The sequence below is a fragment of the Sinohyriopsis cumingii genome, chromosome 2, assembly GCF_028554795.1.
Source record: "Sinohyriopsis cumingii isolate HCF-2022 chromosome 2, ASM2855479v2, whole genome shotgun sequence".
NCBI classification, from domain to species: domain Eukaryota; kingdom Metazoa; phylum Mollusca; class Bivalvia; order Unionida; family Unionidae; genus Sinohyriopsis; species Sinohyriopsis cumingii.
In genome coordinates, this window is record NC_142962.1 from 124045063 (window position 1) to 124070081 (window position 25019).

The 25019-nt window shown below is 35.3% G+C and overlaps 1 protein-coding gene across 1 annotated transcript in view; it reads left to right on the forward strand.

The window, feature by feature from the left end:
- The window catches only part of LOC149805747 (uncharacterized), a 313385-nt gene that overhangs the window by 128971 nt on the left and 159395 nt on the right, over nucleotides 1-25019 (forward strand). Inside the window, exons 15-17 of the mRNA XM_089950417.1 lie at nucleotides 12649-12705; nucleotides 17964-18051; nucleotides 20092-20109. Of these exons, the coding sequence (XP_089806543.1) occupies nucleotides 12649-12705; nucleotides 17964-18051; nucleotides 20092-20109 (163 nt within the window). The remainder of the gene's footprint in view (nucleotides 1-12648; nucleotides 12706-17963; nucleotides 18052-20091; nucleotides 20110-25019) is intronic.

Genomic DNA, 25019 nt, shown 5'->3' on the forward strand with positions numbered 1-25019 from the left:
CTGGTGTGCTGATACTGTAGACATGACATGTGTTTCAAGGTCACGATTACACCAACACACCCATGGAAAGGCAATTCTTTGACTTGTATCTTTGTATGGAGTGTAACTTTTGAACTACTACAGACATTTTAATGAAACTTTAGCTAATGAAAAATCATATTAGATGGCGTTTTGTGTTCCTTAGCCATGCACCCTACCTCAAGGTCAAGGTAGGGCTTTGGAAAATGTAATTTTGTAACTTGTGTACTTGTTCAGGGTGTCATGTTTAAACCTCTGCTGCCTTGTGGCTATACCCACTCATGGGAAAGGCTAAGGGAGTAAACCCCAACAGAAAATCCGGAGACAGAGTCCCTAAGGCGGTCTGACATTGACTTCAATGTCATTCCGGCAAGTCCTGTGACGCCTTTGGCGCCAAGCTGTATCGACATTTGTCATTCCCTTGGGCCCACCAGCTGCGTGGAGAGGGGGATCTGCTGCATGGACAACAGCTGATTCTCCATACCACCCTGTCCAGGCTTCATAGCTCCACTGGAGAGGACCTCCAGCGTTGCCGTATGGCATCGGCACAACATGAGAAGTAGCAGTTTAACGGTTCTAAGTCAAAGCTCGATTGGCGTAGAGCTTGGCGCCAGGGGTTACTTCTGATTGTGGGAGAGATCACCAGGTCTCACTTGACCACCTCAAGCTGGGCAGCCCCCCCACAGTCAGTAAGATGCTGCCCAAGATGGCCTGCCTGCTTCACTGGGTGTGTTGAACTTAGAGAACCATCTTGACAAGTGGGCCACAAAACTCTGCACCAGGAAAGACTAAAAGAAGAAATAAGAAGACTCCAACTCTTCGTTTTGGAACCTGGAACATCAGGACCATGTGTCCTGGAATGACCGCTGACCTACAGCAGATCGTCGATGCATCGAAGACTGCCGTCATTGACAGATAACTCTCCTGACTGAACATCAACATTGCCTGCCTCCAGGAGACCCAACTGGCTGACAGTGGCACCATCAGGGAAGCCAATTACAAATTCTTTTGGCAGGAGAAGCCCTCGGATGAACCTAGGCAGCATGGTGTAGGCTTTGTCATAAAGAACATGCTAATTGCCTTCATTGAACCTCTGTCATCAGGTACTGAGAGAATCCTTGCCCTCCAGCTGTCAACATCCTTAGGCCCGGTCAACATCTTCAGCATGTACGCCCCAACCCTCTGCTCAACCCACGAGGAGAAAGACAAGTTTTATGAGGCTCTGGATCAGGCAATATCCAGTATCCCCAACAATGAAGGCCTTTACTTACTAGGAGACTTCAATGCTAAAGTGGGAGCTGACCATGAGGCCTGGTCCACCTGTCTCGGCTTTTATGGAAGGGGCAAGATCAACAAGAATGGTCAGTGACTGCTGGAGATGTGCTGCTCCCACAGCCTATGTGTGACCAACACTTTCTTCAAATGCAAGGAGACACCCACGTTCACACCAATGGCACCAGCTAGACCTCATCATCACCAGGCATGCAGAACTGGCCAGTGTCCTCCTCACCCACAGCTACCACAGTGCCAACTGTGACATGGACGATTCCCTCGTGGCCAGCAAGGTGCAAATATTACCCAAGAAGCTGCACCACACCAAGAAGAAGGGTCATCCATGCATCAACACATGCTGTGCAAGCAACCCAGAGAAAACACAGCAGTTCATCAGCAAACTGCAGGAAGCCCTCACCAAAGTGACACCTGATGACACCATTGACTCCAAGTGGTCCCATATCCGTGACTGTGTACAATTCAGCCATTACAGCTTATGGGAAGAGGGAGCAAAAGAATGTCGACTGGTATGAGTCAAACTGGGAGGAGATGGAGCCCGTGACTGAGGCAAAGAGGAAAGCCCTCCTGGCATTAAAGGCTGCACCAAGTCTCAGAACACTACAAGCCCTCAGGATTGCAAGGAACAATGCCCAGAAGACCACCCATTGCTGTGCCAACACCTACTGGCTGAACCTTTGCAACAGTATACAGACAGCTGCCAACACCGGGGATGCAAGAGGAATGCATGAGGGTATCAAAAAGGCAACAGGCCCCCCCAGCTACAAGCCCACCCCCCTCAAGTCCAAGATGGGCAAAGTCATCACAGACCAGGGAAAACAACTGCAGTGATGGGTTGAGCACTATCTCGAGCTATATGCAGCCCAAAACAATGTCACTGACACTGCCTTGGACACCATTCCAGACCTGCCTGTCATGGAGGAGCTAGACACACAGCCCACCCTGGAAGAGCTCGGAAAATCCATCGATTGCCTTGCCTGTGGGAAGGCTCCTGGAAGCGACGGCATTCTGCCTGAAGTCCTCATGAGTGGAAAACAACACTGCTCCAGCCCCTTCACATACTCCTCTGCCTCTGCTGGGATCAGGGATACATCCCCAGGACATGTGTGACACCAACATCATCACTTTGTACAAGAACAAGGGAGACCACAGCGACTGCAACAACTACCGGGTCATCTCCCTCCTCAGCTTCATCGGAAGGGTTTTTGCCCATGTTGCCTTGGCGCGCTTGCAGATCCTAGCATCCCGCATCTACCCAGAGTCCCAGTGTGGATTTCAAGCCAGCAGGTCAACTGTAGACATGATCTTCTCACTACATCAGCTGCAGGAGAAGTGTCACAAGCAGCAGATGCCCCTCTACATTGCCTTCATAGACCTGATGAAGGCATTTGACCTGGTTAATCGGAATGGACTCTTCAGACTCCTGCAGAAGATCGGCTGCCCCCAACGTCTGCTTGCTGTCCTCATGTCATTCCACGAGAACATGCACAGCACATTGTGTTTCAATGGCGCAACATCGGAAGCCTTCCCAGTCATCAGTGGAGTCAAACAAGGCTGTGTCCTTGCACCGACGCTCTTTGCCATCTCCTTCTCCATGCTTCTCCAGTACACATTCAAGGACTGCAGTGAGGGAGTGTACATCCATACCAGGGCTGATGGCAAGTGCTAAGACTAAAGTCACAGAGGTACTCATCTGTGAATTGCTCTTTGCTGATGATGCAGCCTTGACATCACACACGGAAGGTGGACTTCAGCAGCTGGTATGCTGCCTCTCCCATGCTTGTAAGGAATTTGGACTGACCATCAGTTTGAAGAAAATGAACGCCATGGCACAGGATGCAGACTCCCCTCCCTCTGTCACCTTCAATGGATACAACTTGGAAGTTGTCGAGAACTTCACTTACCTTGGATCCAACATTTCGAGCTCACGCTCCATTGATTCTGAGGTGAATGGCAGGATTGCCAAGGCAGCAGCAGTGATGGCCAGACTAAACCAGAGGATCTGGAACAACCCCAACCTCACAGAGAAGACCAAACTGTGTGTCTACCAAGCCTGCATGCTCAGCTCACGTCTCTACAACAGCAAAACATGGACCACCTATGCAAGACATGAGAGGAAACTCAACATCTTCCACCTGAGATGTCTGCTGTGCATTCTGCACATCCAGTGGCAGGACAAAGTACCCAACACAGAGGTTCTAGAACGCGCCAACATGAACAGCATGTTCTCCATTCTCAGCGAGAGGCGCCTTTGCTGGCTTGGCCATGTCAAGAGAATGGACCCAGGCTGCATTCCCAAGGACCTGTTACATGGGGAGTTAGCAGAAGGTCCATGACCAACTGGACGACCACATCTGTGCTACAAAGATGTTTGCAAGAAGGATATGAAGACGGCAAACATCAATGTCAACGACTGGGAGAGCTGTGCAAATAACCGTTCCAGCTGGCGTCTAGCTGTCAGGCAGGGAGTTCAAAATGCAGAGGAAGACAGAAAAATAAAACAAGCTGAAAAGACAGCTAGGAAAAAGGATAAACAAAAGCTTACTTTAGAGCTATGCCATCATCTCCCATAGACGGACGGATGCCAAGAAGAATGTTTAAACCTATGACAATATTTGAATGAAATTTAAACTTTAGAAAACGAAATATAATATCTATACCATGAGCTTTACCCCTTGTCTAAGGTGAAGGTTACAGCAAGGGAAAATATAACTTTTATCTTTGCCTGGAGTATAACCAGTTATGTATCATGAATAGACAGTGTCATGTACTATAGTCATGCCCCATGTCTCAAGATCAAGGTCAATGCAAGGTAAAAGGTAATTATGCAATTTGCATCCTTGTTGTGGTATAACTTTTGAATCACTGAAGATATTTGAATGAAACTTTACTAATTAGATATAATTTACAGACAGTGTTTTACAACCCATCCCCCCTGCCTCAAGGTCAAGTTATGGCAAAGGGAAAATGTAATTGTTGGACTTGTATACTTCTCTGGATTTCAACTTTTGAGCCACTCTTGATATTTAGTCAAACTTGGTCAAAATACATATCATGACTAGATGGTGTGTCACATACAATGGTCAGACCCCATGCTTCAAAATAAAAGTCACAACAAACACAAATTTTATTCTTGACTTGTATCCTTGTCTGGAGTATAACTTTTGAACCAGTTAAGATATTTTAATAAAATGTTAAATTTAGGAAATTATATACCATGTATAGACAGTGTGTTGCATACTATAGCCTTGCTGCCTTCCTCAAGTTGAAGGTCACAGCAAGGGCAACTGTAACTTGTATCCTTGCTAAGAGAAATTGACAGTTTGTCACATACTGTAATCATGCCTCCATTGCACTAGCATATCCAGACTGATGCTATTTAACATATACTTAAACTCGATGTCTGTCTGTACTGTATCATATAGTGGTCATAGTAAAGGTCAAGGTCATTGATGGGGAAAATGTCACAAGATGAGTATCATGTGTCATGAGTGGTAATCTTATTTGCAATATGTTATTATATATGATTTTTTTTCTTTCTCATATTTACTGTTTTCTTTGAAATTATGCAGTAATTCAAAACATGAGACTTACTGAGAATGTATCCAATGCAAATAAAATAAGTCAAAGGCATATTTTAACATGGAGATAAGAGTGGTGGATCACCATGGACACTGCACATTTCACTGGCTCAGAAAGGGCAAAAAAACATCTGAGGAAACTCCAATAAGTTAGTTAATATCCTTTCAATAACATTTATGTATCTGTACCAAAAAAATATATGTGAAATTTATACAGAAATTATGGAAGTACTTCATTATACATAGTATTTATTGGCATACTTGTTTTGTGTTCAACCCAGAAGGCATTTCCTAATATGTGTGTGAGACATGTAGATAGCACACAGAAATGCAGTACTTTGAACATTGTTTAAATTTTTTATTAACAATTTATGTGAGGATTTGAAGAGGAAAGCCTCAACTCAAAATTGTTTTCATTTCTTCAAGTACATAGTGTTTAATAGGTGGGGGCTTCAAGTGAAATAGCCTTTAGAACAATTAATCACCTTCTCAAACATGTGCATCAATTCCATTTCATAATATAGTAAACAAAAGTCAAACGTTTAGTGATTAATCAGAAATCCCTTAATGGTAAGCAGTAAAATTATAGGTGAACAAATGGTTTTCTAATGAACTTGTAAGCTTTGAAGAGAATAGCACCTGTAAAAATAGACATAGCTATGTAAATTTGTGTTTATCATATAGTAAATACAATTCACCAATTTAGATGTTCATTGTTTCATTAGAAAGTTTCATCTCTTCTGTGGTAAGCAGCAGTGTGTGTTTAGAAAGTTTTATAATTTTCAGGGCCCAACCATAGACAAGATTTGGATCAACTACCCTACTCCCCCAGCCTCCTGAACATAACCTCAGTGTGTCACACCACCTAATGGGCCAGTAGTGTTTCCTTAACCTCATTTAATTTTAATTCGGTGCAAATCATTAGTTAGCTTTGAAAAGTTTATTTCTGGTATCTCTAATCATTTTGAAATATTTTTCCTGTAATGTTCATGATTTTGGCAGGGATTGTGAAAAATAAATGGTGGAAGAGATAAATTTTATGTTTTTGTGATTCCTTTGGTGGTGGATATGAAAAACTGCTGTTAATTTGTAACACTACCCTACCAGTTGATAATGTGACACACTGGGGTGTTGTTGATCCTTCTTTTACTATCAGTTTGTTCTCCAGTAAAGACATGGGCTACTTTTGTGTCACTGCTGCAACTTGGTAGTGTAGTGTTACATGTACTTTGTACATGTAGTTCTGGCTTGTATGATTACATACAAAAACTTAATGCAGTTCTCTCACAAATACTGATTGTGGTCTTGAGTGGTCTCTGATATGATGGAGACCAGTACCCAGGACAACTTTTGACTTTGATGGACAGCCACTATCCCTCAAACTTGATGGCACTTGAAATTAAATTTACCTGTTTATAATGTTTCACATATCAACTAGTATATCAATTTCAATAAAATAAAATATTTCCCCATGAAAATGTGTATATATACTTGAAATCCATTTTCAGTTTATTTAAAAAATTCACTTAAATTGAATGAAATAGCAATGTTTTAACTATAAGATTTTGTTTATTGTGTGGTACATGTATCCTGTTTACTAATTTTCACCATACTTTTTGTTTAGTTTTTTAGTTGCAGGAATAATTATGAGTAGATAGTCATAATTTTCCGCTCAAGTCTTAAGTGTAAAATTTGCATACTTTTTATAACAAAAATTCCAGGTATGAAAACTTAATATTTTAAACATTTTCCAGATTTATTGTGCACAAAACATTAGAGGAAATGAAAATTATGAAAAAAATGGCATATACTGTAGAACTCAGGATGTCACCTTCATTGGGTGTCTGACCAACAAATGTCACAGAAATGATCATTCCATTATACATACATACATACATACATACATACATACATACATACATACATACATACATACATACATACATACATATGTACATACATACGTACGTACGTACATACGTACATACATACATACAGTGGTCCCCCTCTTATATGGCCACCCCTTCTGCACCGGGAAAGTGGCCTTACAAGATGAGTGGCCTTTCCAGAGGGAGGCTAAATTTTTTGTGAGAAGTATATGTAATGTACATGATTAGAAAGCTACATACTTCAAAGCATTTATTATCTTCATTTAATATCTTCAATTAAAAGTAACATTAATTATTAAAAGGTTCTTCTTGTTATAATACTAGACTTATTTCAACTGCATATACATTAATCATTCTGATTCTTGGCGTAAGAGTGATATGCGAGCAGGTATTGTTGTCATGCACAATGCAAAACCATTAAAAAATGTCATTTAAATCTTGGTACATACAAAATTCTCTTTCCATTTGCTTTATTTCCCCCACATCTGCAGAATAACCTCCTTATCAGTTACAACATTGTTTATTTGAGACTTTTCAACATAAAATTGTTTTATTCAAGTCTTTTTTTACTTAAAATTGTTGTGCAAGTCCCTCCTCCCTGCCTCACCTGATGTCATCGAGTAGAATAGCAGACTTTATTCTAAAATAATACTTCTCCGTTTATGTGATGACGTGTTAATGTTTGGTATTGATTGTAATCATCAAAGAGAGGAACTCGATAGATGTGTGAAACCCAAAACTCTTATCAAAACATTGTTGAGCCCATTTCCTGTAAATATCGGCTTTTATAGACACATACTTTAGTCAACACTTCTTTCAGTAATGGAAACTTTACATTGGGAGACATGTATTGATGACAGAGATAATCTGATTACTTACCTTATGTCACAATATGATTTAATTATTGGTTCTGGATAAATTTGGAAAAAAAGTGGCCACTTGCAAGGGGAACATTTTATATTTTTGTACTAATATGATGGCTGCTGATCATGTTAGAGGGTGGCCATTCTTGAGGGGTACTTTTGAATACAAACTCACCGGTGCCCAGGGATTCTGACCATAAGAAGCTGGTGGACGCTGGGGGGGGGGGGGCATTAAAGAGGGGACTACTGTATAAAGAATACAAACCATATGGTGAATAACAGTCACATGTGTCAGGGATTGATTAAGATAATGCAATAAACTGACAATGAACAGTGCAAAACTGGTACCTAAATAGCCTGAGTGCTTTCGACTCTAAATGAGTCTTTTTCAAAGGTGAATACAAAGCATAGACAAGACAAACAAATAAAACACAAAAGCCGTTGTGTTTGCAAAACTTTACATAGCTGTTTCTACAGGAATTAAACCTTTAAATGTATTATGTTTCAACTAGTTTATTTCAACTTGTTGCGGTTGCTGGAAAATATTTGTATTGACCTAGAAATCGATGAGCCATAACGACATCTGTTGTTTTATGTAAATTTATGTAAGCCCATATATATATGGCATAATGTACTGGGAAGATTGGTCAGTGTCAATATTCCAGGATTCATGTATGACATAAGTTTGGTCAGTGGTCCACATGATGATGATTCATGTATGGCATAAGTTTGGTCAGTGGTCCACATCATGATGATTCATGTAAGGCATAAGTTTGGTCAGTGGTCCACATCATGATTCATGAGTAGTATTCCCATACATGTTTGTGAGCACATCTTCACTTGAATCAGACTTTGGCACAATTTTATTTAAGGACACTGAGTAGTCAGTAGACATTTGTTACCACAATTAATAGATTGCTTCCCCTGGTTAAAGCAGCCTGATACAGTAGAATGCTGATTAACTAGATACAGTAGAATGCTGATTGTCCAGGTATTGATTAACTGGATACAGTAGAATGCTGATTATCCAGGTATTGATTAACTGAACACATTAGAATGCTGATTATCCAGGTATTGATTAACTAGATACAGTAGAAATGCTGATTATCCAGGTATTGATTAACTGGATACAGTAGAATGCTGATTATCCAGGTATTGATTAACTAGATACAGTAGAATGCTGATTATCCAGGTATTGATTAACTGGATACAGTAGAATGTTGATTATCCATATATTGATTAACTAGATACAGCAGAATGCTGATTATCCAGGTATTGATTAACTGGATACAGTAGAATGCTGATTATCCAGGTATTGATTAACTGGATACAGTAGAATGCCGATTATCCAGGTATTGATTAACTGGATACAGTAGAATGCTGATTATCCAGGTATTGATTAACTAGATACAGTAGAATGCTGATTATCCAGGTATTGATTAACAGGATACAGTAGAAATGCTGATTATCCAGGTATTGATTAACTAGATACAGTAGAATGCTGATTATCCAGGTATTGATTAACTGAATAAAGTGGAATGCTGATTATCCAGGTATTGATTAACTAGATACAGTAGAATGCTGATTGTCCAGGTATTGATTAACTGAATACAGTAGAATGCTGATTATCCAGGTATTGATTTACTGAATACAGTAGAATGCTGATTATCCAGGTATTGATTAACTGGATACAATAGAATGCTGATTATCCAGGTATTGATTAACTAAATTGCTTACTTCAACAGACTCTTACCATGTGTTTCAAAAGTTCACGTAAATCTCCAATTGCTTTAAACTGATTACAGTTTATATAGATGATCAGTGTTATAGACAAACTGAGTGTTGCCTGATTGGTCCATATAACTGTATGGTACATGAACAGTAGAAGAAACTCTAATGTTCTATAAATAGTGCAGTTCTTAAAGAATCCATTATCATAATGTTATTCTGGATAAAATGCAATTGTGACATAGACCTCAGCTTAAAATTTATTATCAATAAATATCATGTTTCTAATATTCATGGACTGGATGATTTACAGAGCAGTTTTATTCATACTGGGTATCACCAAAACATGTAACAACAATCTGCATTGATCCTTTGCCACAGTTGTGTGTAGTTACTGTAAGCTATGGAATCAGTATTAAGCTTGAAACCCCAAAATTACTGTGAGTGCCAGTCAAATGTGCTTAGGTGGTTTATTGAGCTGTGGCATCTATTCCAGACCAATCACTTGTCAGTATTTCTGAAAAGGCAATAGTTAATGTGGTGGTAAACACTTGCCTAATGAATAAGCATTTAGGAGCTAATGTGTCATTAAACACATGCCTAATGGATAGTCAGGCAGTAATTAATGTGTCAGTAAACACTTGTCTAATGGGTAGTCAGGCAGTAATTAATGTGTCAGTAAACACTTGTCTAATGGATAGTCAGGCAGTAATTAATGTGTCAGTAAACACTTGTCTAATGAGTAGTCAGGCAGTAATTAATGTGTCAGCAAACACTTGTCTAATGGATAGGAAGGCAGTAATTGATGTGTCAGTAAACAATTGTCTAATGAGTAGTCAGGCAGTAATTAATGTGTCAATAAACGCTTGCCTAATGGATAGGCAGGCAGGTGTTAATGTGGCAGTAATGGCAGTAAACAATTGCCTAATGGATAAGCAGGTTTTATACATGCCTATTCATCTATAACGCTTAGTGATGATAGCCCTCCAAAAGAGCATGCTTGCATTATTCCATCACCAGACAGAAAATGACAGTACTTTTAGTTTGGTTGCATATTTGCATACTGTTCTCTGAAAATTATGGGACCTTAAGGATCAGACTGTTAAGCTACTATTATACAAATTCTGCTTGTACACAGTCACTACATGTAAAAGCAGAGTAAGCAGTGTGGACCGTTAAGATGCCCCATTTATAGCAACATGCCTTTAACACATTAACCCCTGGAGGTTTTTGTTATTTTCGCCTGAAACTCATGTAGGAAACACATTTTGAAAGCTATTACTGAATACATCCTAAGACATCAACTTCCAGATGATTTTCCAATAATCTAATGCCTAGTTGTGTTAGAAATATTGTTTTTCATTGGCTATTTGAGCAGAAGGGTAAAAGTTGGAGTTCTTTTTTTTTTCTTTTTTCTTCTTTTTTTGATTAACGAACCCAATATTTTCATATCAAGACCACTCTTTATTCCAAATGGCCATCTTATCCTACTTTTTGCAAAGGTTCATCTATCTGTTTGAAGTTCATACTGGTCTGCCTTAGATCTGAGACCAAAAAGTATAAAATCCGGACACAAAATCGGATTCCAACCATGGACGAACTTTGGGTGAAAAAAATTGGGTCCAAAAACTGAGGTTTTTCCCTCTGTATTTTGTAGTGCAACTAGAACTTCCCGATTATTTGGTATCATTGTAGAGCTACATCTGTCTACCTTTCTATAATACCTGCCACTTTAGTGTATCATGCATGACCTTGATGCTATAGAGCTCGGCAGTAGGCTACTACCTCCTGCCATGTTAACTCCTTACCAGCAGTTAATGTGTTAACAACTTAGCATACTGCTGTTGCCACTGGAGAAAAATAACCATTATGTGACAGATAATTATTTTATTTACATTAAGGAAGTTACTGTTATGTTGGTTTTGCATTTATCCATGCAACTTCACCCCTTCAAATAAATGTGCACTTGACTGTCAGTCTTTCTTGATATACAAAAGTTTAGTACATTAAGGACCCAAATTATAATGTTATTGACAGATATACTTTAACCAGTACTAGACTCATCACCATTTTTGAAAATATGTTTGCATCCACAGAAGTAGTGAAACAGGGTATGTAGTCTTGCTGCTGTCCATCTGACACTGTAACACTTCATGGTCATAAGATGATGAAATGTTCAGATTTTCAGGTCATTGCAGCAGTTTTTGCTTTTTTGTTACATATCTGTTCACTTTTTGGACTTTTTGACAAAAGCTTGTTAATATGAATAGTGATTAAGCAAAGTCACAAATGGTAGACAAATTTAGTGAGCATCTTTATATTTAATAGGTATGTTTAAATTTATTAGGCATGTTTATATTTAGTAGGCTTGTTTAAATTTATTAGGCAAGTTTATATTTAGTGGCATGTTTATATTTATTAGGCATGTTTATATATAGTAGGCATGTTTATATTTAGTAGACATGTTTATATTTAGTAGGCATGCTTATATTTAGTAGGCATGTTTATATTCAAATTTACAAAATCTAATTAAATTTTAAAGTCATTACAGCAATATGTCAAATTTTTACACATGTTTGGACTTCAAATACTTACATTTCATGGACAAAACCTTTTAGCACAATTAGCAAAAACCAGGTTAGGTAGATGAATAAAATTTGATATGCTTATTTATTATTCATATATGGATGGTTGATTAGATTTTCAGGATGATACATCAGTTTTTGTATTTCTTTTCACCTACTTTTAAACTTTTTATTCTTCTAAGAATTTTTTATAAAATCTTTTTAGCACAGTTAAACAAAACTCACTCAAAATAGACCTTTGAAATTTGGTATGCATGTTTGTATGCATATATAGATGACCTGGTTAGATTTTCAAACATTATAGCATTTTTCAAAAAATTTAAACTTTTAAACTTTATTGAATTAGACTTCTTTTTTTACTTATGTTTTACAAGCACAAATCCAGATTTGTTTAAACTTTGCTTGGCAAGAGGGTATTTTTTTATGATGCAGTTATGCACAGAACTCTATTTATGTAAAATATCCCAGTGTCCTATGTCAATATCTATCTACAGGATCTAGCCATTTTCCATTTCTAGAATGTGATCTAGTTCAGCTTCAGGAACATAATTTAGCATTAAAATATATGATATTCAAACAATTTTACAGCAAATAAAATGGACACAGTCCTTTTCTACAAATGGGGTTGTCCAAACCTCTCATTCTTTGTTAATAATGGTAGTTCTGGTCAGAAAAAATTTCTCATTGTATATAGAATCAGTCCTACCTAAGAGTTGCTCTGGAGAGAAGAGGACTGGCTTATGGACTAAAGGTAAGTTTGATTACAAAATGTTTGACTTTATACCAACTTTATATTTCCTCATTATTTTGTTCTTTCATAACATCAGGACAGAGAAACTCAGTTTGAATGCATTATGACAGCTTTTTGCCAGAATTATCATAGTATAATTATGAGTTGCAGTAGTAAGAAAATTTGGGTCATTTTTGCATTCATAACCAACTTGTGGCCACCCTTTTTTACTATATTAATAATATTGTGTGCATGGTTTTCTTTCTCTTTATTTATATATATATATATATATATATATATATATATATATATATATATATATATATATATATATATATATATATATATATATATATATATATATATATATATATATGTTTTGACATTAAAGTGTCCATATGTCCATAGTAGGTGTTGAGACTTTCTGCTAATACAATTTTGTTCAGAATTAATTAAAAAATTAATTGATTTTACTGAAACTGGTACAGTGTGACCCCCATTATAACACACTTGTTGGGATCCATAGAATTCTGACCGTGTTATAGACCAAACTGTTATAACCAAACAGCTCAGTTGGCTGAAAAAAATGATGTATGTACAAAATATGTGCTTTTGATTAAATGAAGACAAAACTAGTCTGAAATATATTTACAACTTACATTTGTTTAGTACAGTCCATAATGCATTAAGTACTGTACATGTATATGCAAAAGCCATGAATTCAAATATAGATCACATGTTATAAAATTCATGTATCAGTCACATCCCGTTAGAAAACACAAATAACACATATATAAAAAATGGTATTCTTTTTTTGATCTATATCTAATTGTTACAAAACAGTTCACTATGATATTGATGCTAGTAGCACATGACTATAGTTGTTTACATGCTACATGTATATGCACTTAAATTGGCCTAGATTTTGGTTAGCTGGAGACAGCTATCATCTTGCTGAGGCTACCCAGGGGATGAGGCTATTCATAGGAAAAGAACAAATGAAGACATTACAAAGTAACTTGATTGTCAGATATCTATGGTTTAAAAAGACTGGAAATTTAATTTGCATTTTATGCTGCCATTGGTAGCAATCATAAGCACACATGTTTTTCCTGCACATAGTCAGCTTGCTTTGAGGAAGGGTGCATGTAATATGGAAGTCACCACTAAAGCCCAGCATTAACCCTTAATACACTTTTTACACATTATACTTTAAAAATACATATAAATGAAATTTCAGGATCCATGTCATGATTGTCTTGGATCTCTTCCCCAAAATGACAGTAAACCTTTTACATGCTATTTTTTTGTACTTTAAAAAGAAAACAAAATATTTTTTGCATACAAGAAAAATACATGCATATGAAATTTTGGGGGCCATGCCATGATTGTGTTATATCCTAATTCATGTTATCACAGAGTGTGCTATAATGGGTCACACTGTAGATTGGTATTTGACCTGTACATTTCAATTGGTACAAAATGACCTTGTGGTTTCTGTAAACAGTATTACTCTGTTACAGACCATTCATTTTCATGGTAAAGTTGTCATTTTCAAATGCATAGGAAAGAAGATGTGTAATAATCCGTATAAGAATATATGCTGATGCCTATGGTGTTGTAAAAATGCACAACAAAATTAGAATAGCAAGTCGGATTGTAGCAGTCAACTCTTACACCCCTACAATTTACATAAATGGTTTTGTCATTGTCCAACCAGAAAAATGTAGCCAAATACATTGTCAAGTCAACTGTCCCATGTAAATCTGAGTGATATGAAACTGACATCTGCATTTCCAACTAAAATAAAGACAAGGATTATGTCTGATTTTAAGCGTATTTGGTTATTCCACAACCAGTGGATTTCAACACACGAATAAATGAAAATATGTGGAAATATATTGGAATTAACTTTCCAAAGTAACATGAGGTGGAGGGGTGTGGTAATGATATGAAGGATTGACTACAACTGCTCTGAATGTCTGATAACAGTTCAGCTTTTTAGTCCTAACACACATATATATATATATATATCACAGGTTCTGACATTTGGTTTTATGTTGACAGCAATTGTTGAGTTGTATACACTTACAATCATTTTAATCCATAAGGAAACTAAATATTGACTGAAATAAATCATGGAAACAGCTATGGAATATTATATTTGGACTGAAATAAATCATGGAAACAACTATGGAATATTATATTTAAACTGAAATAAATCATGGAAACAACTATGGAATATTATATTTGGACTGAAATAAATCATGGAAACAACTATGGAATATTATATTTTGATATTTTGACTGAAATAAATCTGTAAAAACAACTACAGAATATTATATTTTGATATTTTGACTGAAATAAATCATGGAAACAACTATGGAATATTATATTTTGATATTTTGACTGAAATAAATCATGGAAACAACTATGGAATATTATATTTTGATATTTTGACTGAAATAAATCATGGAAACAACTAAGGAATATTATATTTTGATATTTTGACTTAAATAAATCTGTAAAAACAACTATAGAATATAATATTTTGACTGAAACAAATCTGTAAAAACAACTATGGAATATTATATTTAGATATTTTGGCTGAAATAAATTTGTAAAAGCAACTATGGAATATTATATTTAGATATTCTAACTGAAATAAATCTGTAAAAATAACTATTTAATAGTATATTTTGACTGAGAAGGCTGGGAGCTGGGGTCAATGCATCCACAGGAGTTTGATGTTCCTTGTATAAAATACAAGAAAAAGATGAAATACCTGTATCATAACTAAATACATGTACATGTAGTATATATACACAGTAACATGCATTTTTATTCTAGAATGTTGAGCTTCCACAACCCTACATTATGAGTGGTTTAGAACTAGCACTTGACACAGTAAAATTACGTTATCGACAGTCATTTTAGAATATTGTTGTCATATCTTCATCTGCCTTGTCTGTTGAACATAGTAACAAGAGTGTTTCTTTTTCTCACAATCTCAGCTTAGGAGAAATGTACTGTCTGTAGTTACTTTTAAGTCAAGCCAAATTGCAAACAACAAAGATCCTGATCTGCCATAGCATAATGCACTTGCAAATCAGGGTCTATGCTGTTTGTTCTACTAATTATTCTAATAAATTGCACAGAGCAAGATCTGCAGGCACAGTATGTGACATGAGATCTTGGTCTGTACATTTCGCAGTTGGACTCGACTCATATACAAGTCTATTTAGCATGTATTCCTTATATCTTGCACAGTTCACAAGGGCTGACTTTTTCAGATTTGAAACACCTGGACTGACAAAAAAATTCTTCAGCTTGTGCTGTGACAAAATATTTGCATTTTATGTTCAGTACTATCTCATCCACGAGAACCAGTTTGACAATTTGCTGTTCAAACTTCTTTGCTTCTTTGAATTAAAATTTTCATCCTGATCACCTATCAGTCATGATGGTTAATGCTATATTTGATAAATATGTGAAAATAATTGTGACATTTTATATTTAATTGCTAATACTTAATCAGTGGTGATTTAACTATCAATCTTATTTCATTGGCTCTTGTACAAACATTTAATAAAACTCAGGTAGGTGCTTTTTTGATTGATTGGTTTTTACTTTCATACTGTTCAATGCATTATTACTTTTATTTGATACAAGGTTAAAACCATGTCTGTATTTAGTGTTATTGCAATGACAACAATGTAAAGTCAAGATTCGAATGCTTTACATTATAGAAAACAATAGAGACTGGATCACTTGGGTATGTTGGTGGAAGTGTGAAGCCTTTAACACCAACACTCAAGGCAGTCTGACATATTTCATACAAAGACTTCCATCCCACACTTGCTTTGTTAGATAAGCAGTTTCAGTGATTTCATTTTACAGTTGTCAAATCAAATATAAAATTTACATTCATGACTATGAATTGTTATGTATATTTAATTTGCTTGGTTTGTCAGTTAGTTTTTGTTTCTGTTGTAAGGTTGTGTGTTAGACTTAACCTTGTCCAAAATCAAGTTTATTTTCTACTTGACCTGAATTATTGATGTTTTAATTATTTTATTCTGTAAACAACTATTACATAGCTAAAATATTCTCTATAAGTATGGGTTTTATATCAGGATCATTATTGATAGATGTAAATATCTTTTTGGGGGTATGGGTCTATGTTATTGAAATTCCCCTACAGTTTACCAGGTATACATGACATTGTCCAGGTTTTATATGATAATTTTAGAAACAGACTTCCTACTTATAACTAACATTTTATTTTGTAAACATTAAGAACTTTCTAGAAGGTTATTTTCCATTACATAATGGTTTTGTTTTTTAAAATGTTAATTGTAACCTGAATTCAAGTAGAGGACTATATAATCTTTTCATTTGTGCTTAAGATCTAGCAGAATAAATTTGTATTATTGCTGTGACCAGTAGTTAATTTGGGCTGGAATTTATTTATTCAAATTATTCAGTTTAAGTTATTTTTCTCTGGAAATACAAAATGTGCTCAGATAACATTCCTGGAGAGAGCCATTCACTGGGATTTATAGTGAATTCAAAACCTGGAATTATATTAGTATGTTGCAACAAAAGACTTGATACAACAACACAGTATAGACCACCACAGGCACATGAAGACCTTCAGTGTTGGACTTAATTTGGATTTATACTAAAGTTAATTCAGAACTTTAAATTATTTGGACTTGTGTCTGTAATTCTAGGATTATTTAGGGATTTAATTCACAATACTGTATGTTTTTTTTTCATTTTCACTTTGTATTCTTGGGAAACAAATCATTTGTTGAATTTTAAAGAGCTTGTTAAGAGCATAGTCTTGTAACATGAATGTCCAACTGGATCATTTTGCAGGCAGTCAAAATATAGTTGCCACTGGACACCATCTGGAGACTTCATATATATTAAAAAATGTACATATTGTACATAAGTAGATTGTTGAGAAGACTTAAATGGAGAACAGATTTGTAGTAATTGAGTTATCTCCTATAATGGCATTATTATTATTATTATTATTATCATTATTATTAAAACATATATTATTCTTGCTGCTGTCATTATTTATTGAATGCAGTAAATGATGATAATTTTGTTATTTACATATTTATTTTTATGCTTTAAAAGACCACGTAAACAATAGTGTATGCATAATGTTTATACTTATTTTCAGAAAGAAGGACTAAATACAATAATTAAAAATTAGCAGGATACGAAATATCCATAGTACAGTAGTATTTTTTTCTGTGTAGATTAAAAGTTTAAATGATAGTGAAGATGAACCTGAGTACTTGGAATGGGAAGGGGAACCAATCTTCTCTTTCAGAGTGCCAGAGGATGGTAAGTATAATTAGTTCCATGGTTTGTGGTTTCTTAGTGACAGTTTGGAATTAAACTGAGGATTTTTGAAATTTAACAGGCAAAGTATTCATGCAATAAACCATGCAATAAATTTACTGATGACCATAACTGCTTCTTTTGGTGTATTTACTAATGACCATAACTGCTTCTTTTGACTTGTTTACTGATGACCAGCAGTTTGCTTCTTTTGGTGTATTTACTAATGACCATAACTGCTTCTTTTGACTTGTTGACTGATGACCAGCAGTTTGCTTCTTTTGATTTATTTTACTGATGACCAAAGCTGCTTCTTTTGACTCTTTTTCTCATAACCCAGCTACTTCTTTTGCCTTGTTTACTGATGACCTATCTACTTCTTTTGATTTATATTTACTGATGACCAGCTGTTTGCTTCTTTTAATTTATTTACTGATGACCATAACTGCTTCTTTTGACTTATGTACTGATGACCTATCTACTTCTTTTGACTTATTTGTGATGACCATAACAACTTCTTTTGACTTGTTTACTGATGACCTATCTACTTCTTTTGACTCGTTTACTGATGACCAGCAGTTTGCTTCTTTTGGTTTATTTACTGATGACCATAACTGCTTCTTTTGACCTTTTTGCCATTGATGCAGCTACTTATTTTGACTTGTTTACTGATGACCTATCTACTTCTATTGTTTTTTTATACTGATGACCTTTAATTGCTTCTTTTGACTTGTTTACTGATGATCAGCAGTTTGCTTCTTTTAGTTTAATTACTTATGACCATAACTGCTTCTTTTGACTTGTTTACAGATGACCTATCTACTTCTTTTAACTTATTTACTGATGACCAGCAGTTTGCTTCTTTTGGTTTATTTACTGATGACCATAACTGCTTCTTTTGACTTTTTCTGATGACCCAAATAGTTTTTTTGACTTGTTTACTGTTGATATATCTACTTCTTTTGGCTTATTTACTGATGACCATAACTGCTTCTTTTGACCTGTTTACTGATGACCATAACAACTTATTTTGACCTGTTTACTGATGACCATAACTGCTTCTTTTGACTTTTTTCTGATGACCCAGCTCCTTATTTTGACTTGTTTACTGTTGATCTATCTACTTATTTTGACTTGTTTACTGATGACCATAACTACTTCTTTTGACTTGTTTACTGTTGATCTACTTCTTTTGACCTGTTTACTGATGACCAAGCTACTTTTTGTACTTGTTTACTGATGACCTATCTACTCCTTTTGATTTATTTACTGATGATCCAGCTATGTCATTTGACCTATTTCAATATTATTGTCATGTGGATGTAATGATGAGAAACACTGAGTCTCTTTATGACAAAATGATACCCATCATGTCATGTTACTCCTGGTTTATTTTATGCAAACCTGGAATAGATGCAAATACCAGGTCTCCATGTGACAAATTGTAACCATGGTAATGCAAGCTAAACCTACAGTTTTATTAACAATGCATGCATTTCTGCAAAGATAACCTAACTTCTGAAAAAAAAACAGAAAAGAGGTATAACAAAATTCAGTGTCTTACCTACTGACACATTATCATTTTAAAATTTTATTTTAAAACCCTGTTAAATGGAAAATAGATAGCCAGAAATGTTCTGTCCTAACAATGAACATTATGGATTAGAATTGTAATTCATGAATATACATGAGTTATTCCTTTGATCCTGGCCTGAATATATCCAAATTTCTATTTAAAGTCTACAAAAATAATCTGGATGCTGCTGTTTTCGTATATATTAAAAATGTCTATATTTTTGGCACCATAAAATATGACATTATTTATTTTTCAAACATTCTCTTATGAATAGTCCATTAGATTCTACTTTTTTTAAATTGAAAGTCATCATACAGTTTTTGACTTTTTCAGTTCCACAAACACTTGTCTAAAAATGATCCAGCTATGATAGGGTTGTGTTTATATGCATTCTTCAACACATTTTGATCACCCTCAAGAAGTTTTCCTTGGCTTTAAACCTGAGAATTTACATTTCCTTTTTTCAGCTTTTGCCAATGTAACTGGTAAGTAGGCCTCCAGTAATCTTGATTAGGTCCATAATAATATGGCCCTCACTCTCAGTAATCTTGATTAGGTCCATAAGAATATGGCCCTCACTCTCAGTAATCTTAATTAGGTCCATAAGAATATGGCCCTCACTTTCAGTAATCTTGATTAGGTCCATAAGAATATGGCCCTCACTCTCAGTAATCTTGATTAGGTCCATAAGAATATGGCCCTCACTTTCAGTAATCTTGATTAGGTCCATAAGAATATGGCCCTCACTCTCAGTAATCTTGATTAGGTCCATAAGAATATGGCCCTCACTTTCAGTAATCTTGATTAGGTCCATAAGAATATGGCCCTCACTTTCAGTAATCTTGATTAGGTCCATAAGAATATGGCTCTCACTCTCAGTAATCTTGATTAGGTCCATAAGAATATGGTCCTCACTCTCAGTAATCTTGATTAGGTCCATAAGAATATGACCCTCACTTTCAGTAATCTTGATTAGGTCCATAAGAATATGGCTCTCACTCTCAGTAATCTTGATTAGGTCCATAAGAATATCGCCCTCACTCTCAGCATATTTAATAAAGGAAGAATGCAACTCTGTAAAGTTGGTACTTAATTTGATCATCCAGTCATGTTATATTTTTTACTTTGGATCAATCATCTGGTCATAGTATTTTTTTAGCTTGGATCGGTAGTCATCCAGTCATAACTTTTGGCTTGGATCAGTCTTTCAGTTATATGGTTTAATTTTACTTGGATCAATAGTCAGCTGGTCAGTTCTTTTAGTGTGGATCATTGGCCATCTAGTCAGGTATTTTTAGCTTGGATCAGTGGTCATCTAGTCATATATATTTTGTTAACATTGATCACTTATCATCCACTCATAGTTTCTTTTAGGTTGTGTAAGTAATCCAGTGAGTTATTTAGATTGGATCAGTGATCATCCTGTCAGTTATTTTTAGCTTGCATCAGTCATTAAGTAAATTTTAGCCTGGTTCAGTGGTCATCAATTCATACTGCTTTTAGCTTCGATCAGTCATTCAGTTATAGTTTGGTTCTAGCTTGGATTATTGATCATACAGTCAGTTCCCTAAGCTTGGATCAATAGTCATCCAGTGATAGATTTTTAGCTTGGATAAGTCATTTTATCTTAGCAATGATCAGTAGTCATCCAGTAATATTTGTAAAACTTGGATCAGTAGTCATCCAGTCATAGGTTTTTGGCTTAGATCAGTTATTCAATCATCATTTAGCTTGGATCAATCATCTCCAGCCATATTCTTCTAGCTTTGATCAGTCATCCAGTCATTCTGTTGAAGCTTGGATCAGTAGTCATCCAGGAAATATTTAACTTGGAACAGTGGTCATCCTGACATTTTGTAAAACTTTAATCAATAGTCATTCAGTCATTGTTTTGTTTAGCTTGGATCAGTCATCTCATCTTTTTCAGCTTGGCAAAATGATCATCCAATCATAGTTTCTTTCTTTAATATGGATCAGTCATCCAGTAATTTTCTTCTAGCTTGCATTAGTCATTCAGTCACTCTTTGCTTTTAGCTTGGAATATTGGTCATGCAGCCTTAATATTTTTCCCCTTGGACCAGAAGTCATCCAGTCATAATTTTTTAGCTTGGATCAATCATCCATAGTTTGTTTTAGTTGGATCATATTCATCAATCAGTGGTCATGAATTTTTTGGTCAGTCGTCCAGTCACAGTTTGTTTTTGGATATTACCATTTGTCATCCAGTCATAGGTTTTTTAGCACTTATCGGTAGTCATACAGTCAGAGACTTTTTTAGCTTGGAGCTCTCATTCAGTCAGTTTTTTTAGCTTGGATTCATCATTCAGACATTCTATTTAGCTCGGATCAGTGGTCATCCAGTCATAGATTCTTGTTAGCTTGTATATGTCATCCAGTCATTGTTTGCTTTTAGATTGGAATACTGGCCATCAAGTTATTGTTTCCTTTTACCTTGAACCAGTGGTCATCAAGTTATAATTGTTTTGAGCTTTCATCAGTCATTTTTTTAAACTTGGATTAGCAATCATCCAGTCAAGTTTTTTATTGCTTGGATCAGTCATCTAGTAATTTTTTTAGCTTTGATAAGTGGTCATGAAGATAGTTTATGTGGCAGTCATCTGGTCATAGTTTGTTTTTAGCTTTTGTCATTGATCATCCAGTCATAGTTTTCTTAGCATGGATCAGGTAATCATCCAGTCAGAGAGCTCTTTTAGCTTGGATCAGTCATTCAGTCAGTTTTTATAACTTGGATCGGTAGTTATTCAGTCACAGCTTGGATCAGTAGATCATCAAGTCATTTTGTTAGTTTTGGATCAATCATCCAGTCATTTGTTTGCTTGGCTGAGTCGTCATCCAGTCAGTTTTTTATGGCTTCATTCAGTTGTCCAGCTGTAGTTTGCTTTCAGCTTGAATTATTTCCATCCAGTCATAGTATTATTTTAGCTTGTATCTGTTGTCACCCATTCAGAATTGTTTTTAGCTTGGATTGGTCATTTTTAAACCTGGATCAGCAATCATCAAGTCATGATTTTTTAATATAGTTTGTATCAGTCATCCAGTCATTTATTTGCCTGGATCAGTTGTCATCCCATCATAGTTTTCTTGGGGGGATATGTCGTCATTGTTACATTTGTTTTAGCTTAGATCAGTAGTCATCCAATCATTATCAGTATTATTTAAATTTGTAACTTGGGTTATCACTATGCCGTGGATTCACATATTACTTTATACTACAGTAGTCATCCATATCAGTATTATTTAAATTTGTAACTTGGGTTATCACCATGCCTTGGATTCACATATTACTTTATACTACAGTAGTCATCCATATCAGTATTATTTAAATTTGTAACTTGGGTTATCACCATGCCTTGGATTCACATATTACTTTATACTACATCATACCATCAATGAATCTAAGAAGTCGATCAGCTTGATTTACAGTTTATGTAAAATAAAGTTTTTTTTCTTTCCTCTTTAAATAGTTTATTATCAAAGTTAGATCTTGTAATCAGCATGCAGATAACCCATGTTTGCCTGTACATGTATTTTGTCAGTAAAAGTTGGTGTCAAGGACAGCAGTTACATGTAAATAGCAAAAAGCTGGGAGGTACCTAAAATATTAATGTTAAAGTAAGTAAGAAGAAATCATTTATCAGATCATTACTGTATTTAATCTGAACAAATATTTTCTCTTCTTACCTGAAGTGATTGAATTGCAAGTGCAGCTGACCTCTCTTCCTGAACAGCAATGAAGACATTTTAAATTTTGTTTGAAGGAAACAAGAATCAGAGAGCTAATCAAGAGCTAATTCACCCACCCCCTTTTTTATTCTAGAGTTACCTTTCTCCCATTTCAACACCATCTTCCCCAATTGTGTCAAACTACAGAGCTTTCACAGGATAATATTTCTCCTGGAGCTGATGTTTGCATTGGAAAAATGGCCCTAGAGGAGACTTTCTCCTTGGAAACACTAGTTATTATCCACCAGGGAGAAAAAGTTGCTCTAAACTTGCTTTCTCTGTGAAGTACATGCTTTTTTATAAACTATGCATTGCTTTCCTCTCTATTTCCCTTTGTGCACAACTGTACAGATGACCATGTTTGGGGATAACCGGATTTCTGATCAGTTAACTCCCTTGACTTTAAAACCAAGTATGATATGGCTCATGCATCTTGCATAGTCTGACATTAATTGCTTGTTACCACTTTGGAGGCCTTATTTCTGATCCAATTTTGATTATATCTGGAATTTAAACTTATCAGCATCTCAGAATCTCAGAAAAAATTGATAACGAAGAAGATCCACAATATTAGGTAATCTGACATTTGACTAACTGAGCTTGCTACCACTCATTGGGGGGTGGAGGTGGTGACATATTTTGGGTCTAATTTGATAAAAAGTTGGAATATCAGGTTAACTCATCAAGGTCTCAGTTCAGTAATGAGCTAGATCCATTCATAACAATAAGATAATCCTGTGTCTTATTGGCTGGGCTTGTTACCACTCTATTTATGATGTGATTTTTATTGAACTTTGCAAAAGACTTAAATACTCAGGATCTCAGATGAGTACAATTATGAGCAAGATCTATGCCGTAATACCAAGGTGACCTTGCATCTGACTTGTTAAGATTGTCAAGACTTTAGCAACTCTATTTTTGATCATACTTTTGATCAAACTTAGTAAGTTGGATTATATCATCAAGATGTCCAGTGATATTTGCTATGAATTATATCGGCGCATATTAATGAAATCATGTATCTGGTTGGTTCTTTGTTCCACTTTAGGGACTATATTTCTGACCTGTTTTTAATCAAACTTTGTAAATAAATTAATAACATCAAGATGATGGATATGTTTATTATAAGCAAGACCCATGCTTATTTATAATGTAATCTTGCATCAGACTGAGTTTTCTTGTCACAGTAGAAACTCTAATTTGATAGTAATTTGATCAAACTCAGTAAATAGGCTTTATCATCAAGAGCTTCATTTCGAATAATTATGAGTGAAATCATTAGATATTAATTACGTGATTTGCATCTGATTGACTGAGCTTGTAAGCACTCTAAGAACTATATTTCTGATCAAACTGTTAAATAGTCTTATATTATTAACTGTTGGATGAGTTTTATTAGTAACAAGATCTGTGCATATTTATGAGTTTTATTAGTAACAAGATCTGTGCATATTTATGAGTTTTAGTAGGAGGAAGATCTGTGCATATTTATGAGTTTTAGTAGGAGCAAGATCTGTGCATATTTATGAGTTTTAGCAGTAACAATATCTGTGCATATTTATGAGTTTTAGTAGTAACAAGATCTGTGCATATTTATGAGTTTTAGTAGTAACAAGATCTGTACATATTTATGAGTTTTAGTAGGAGCAAG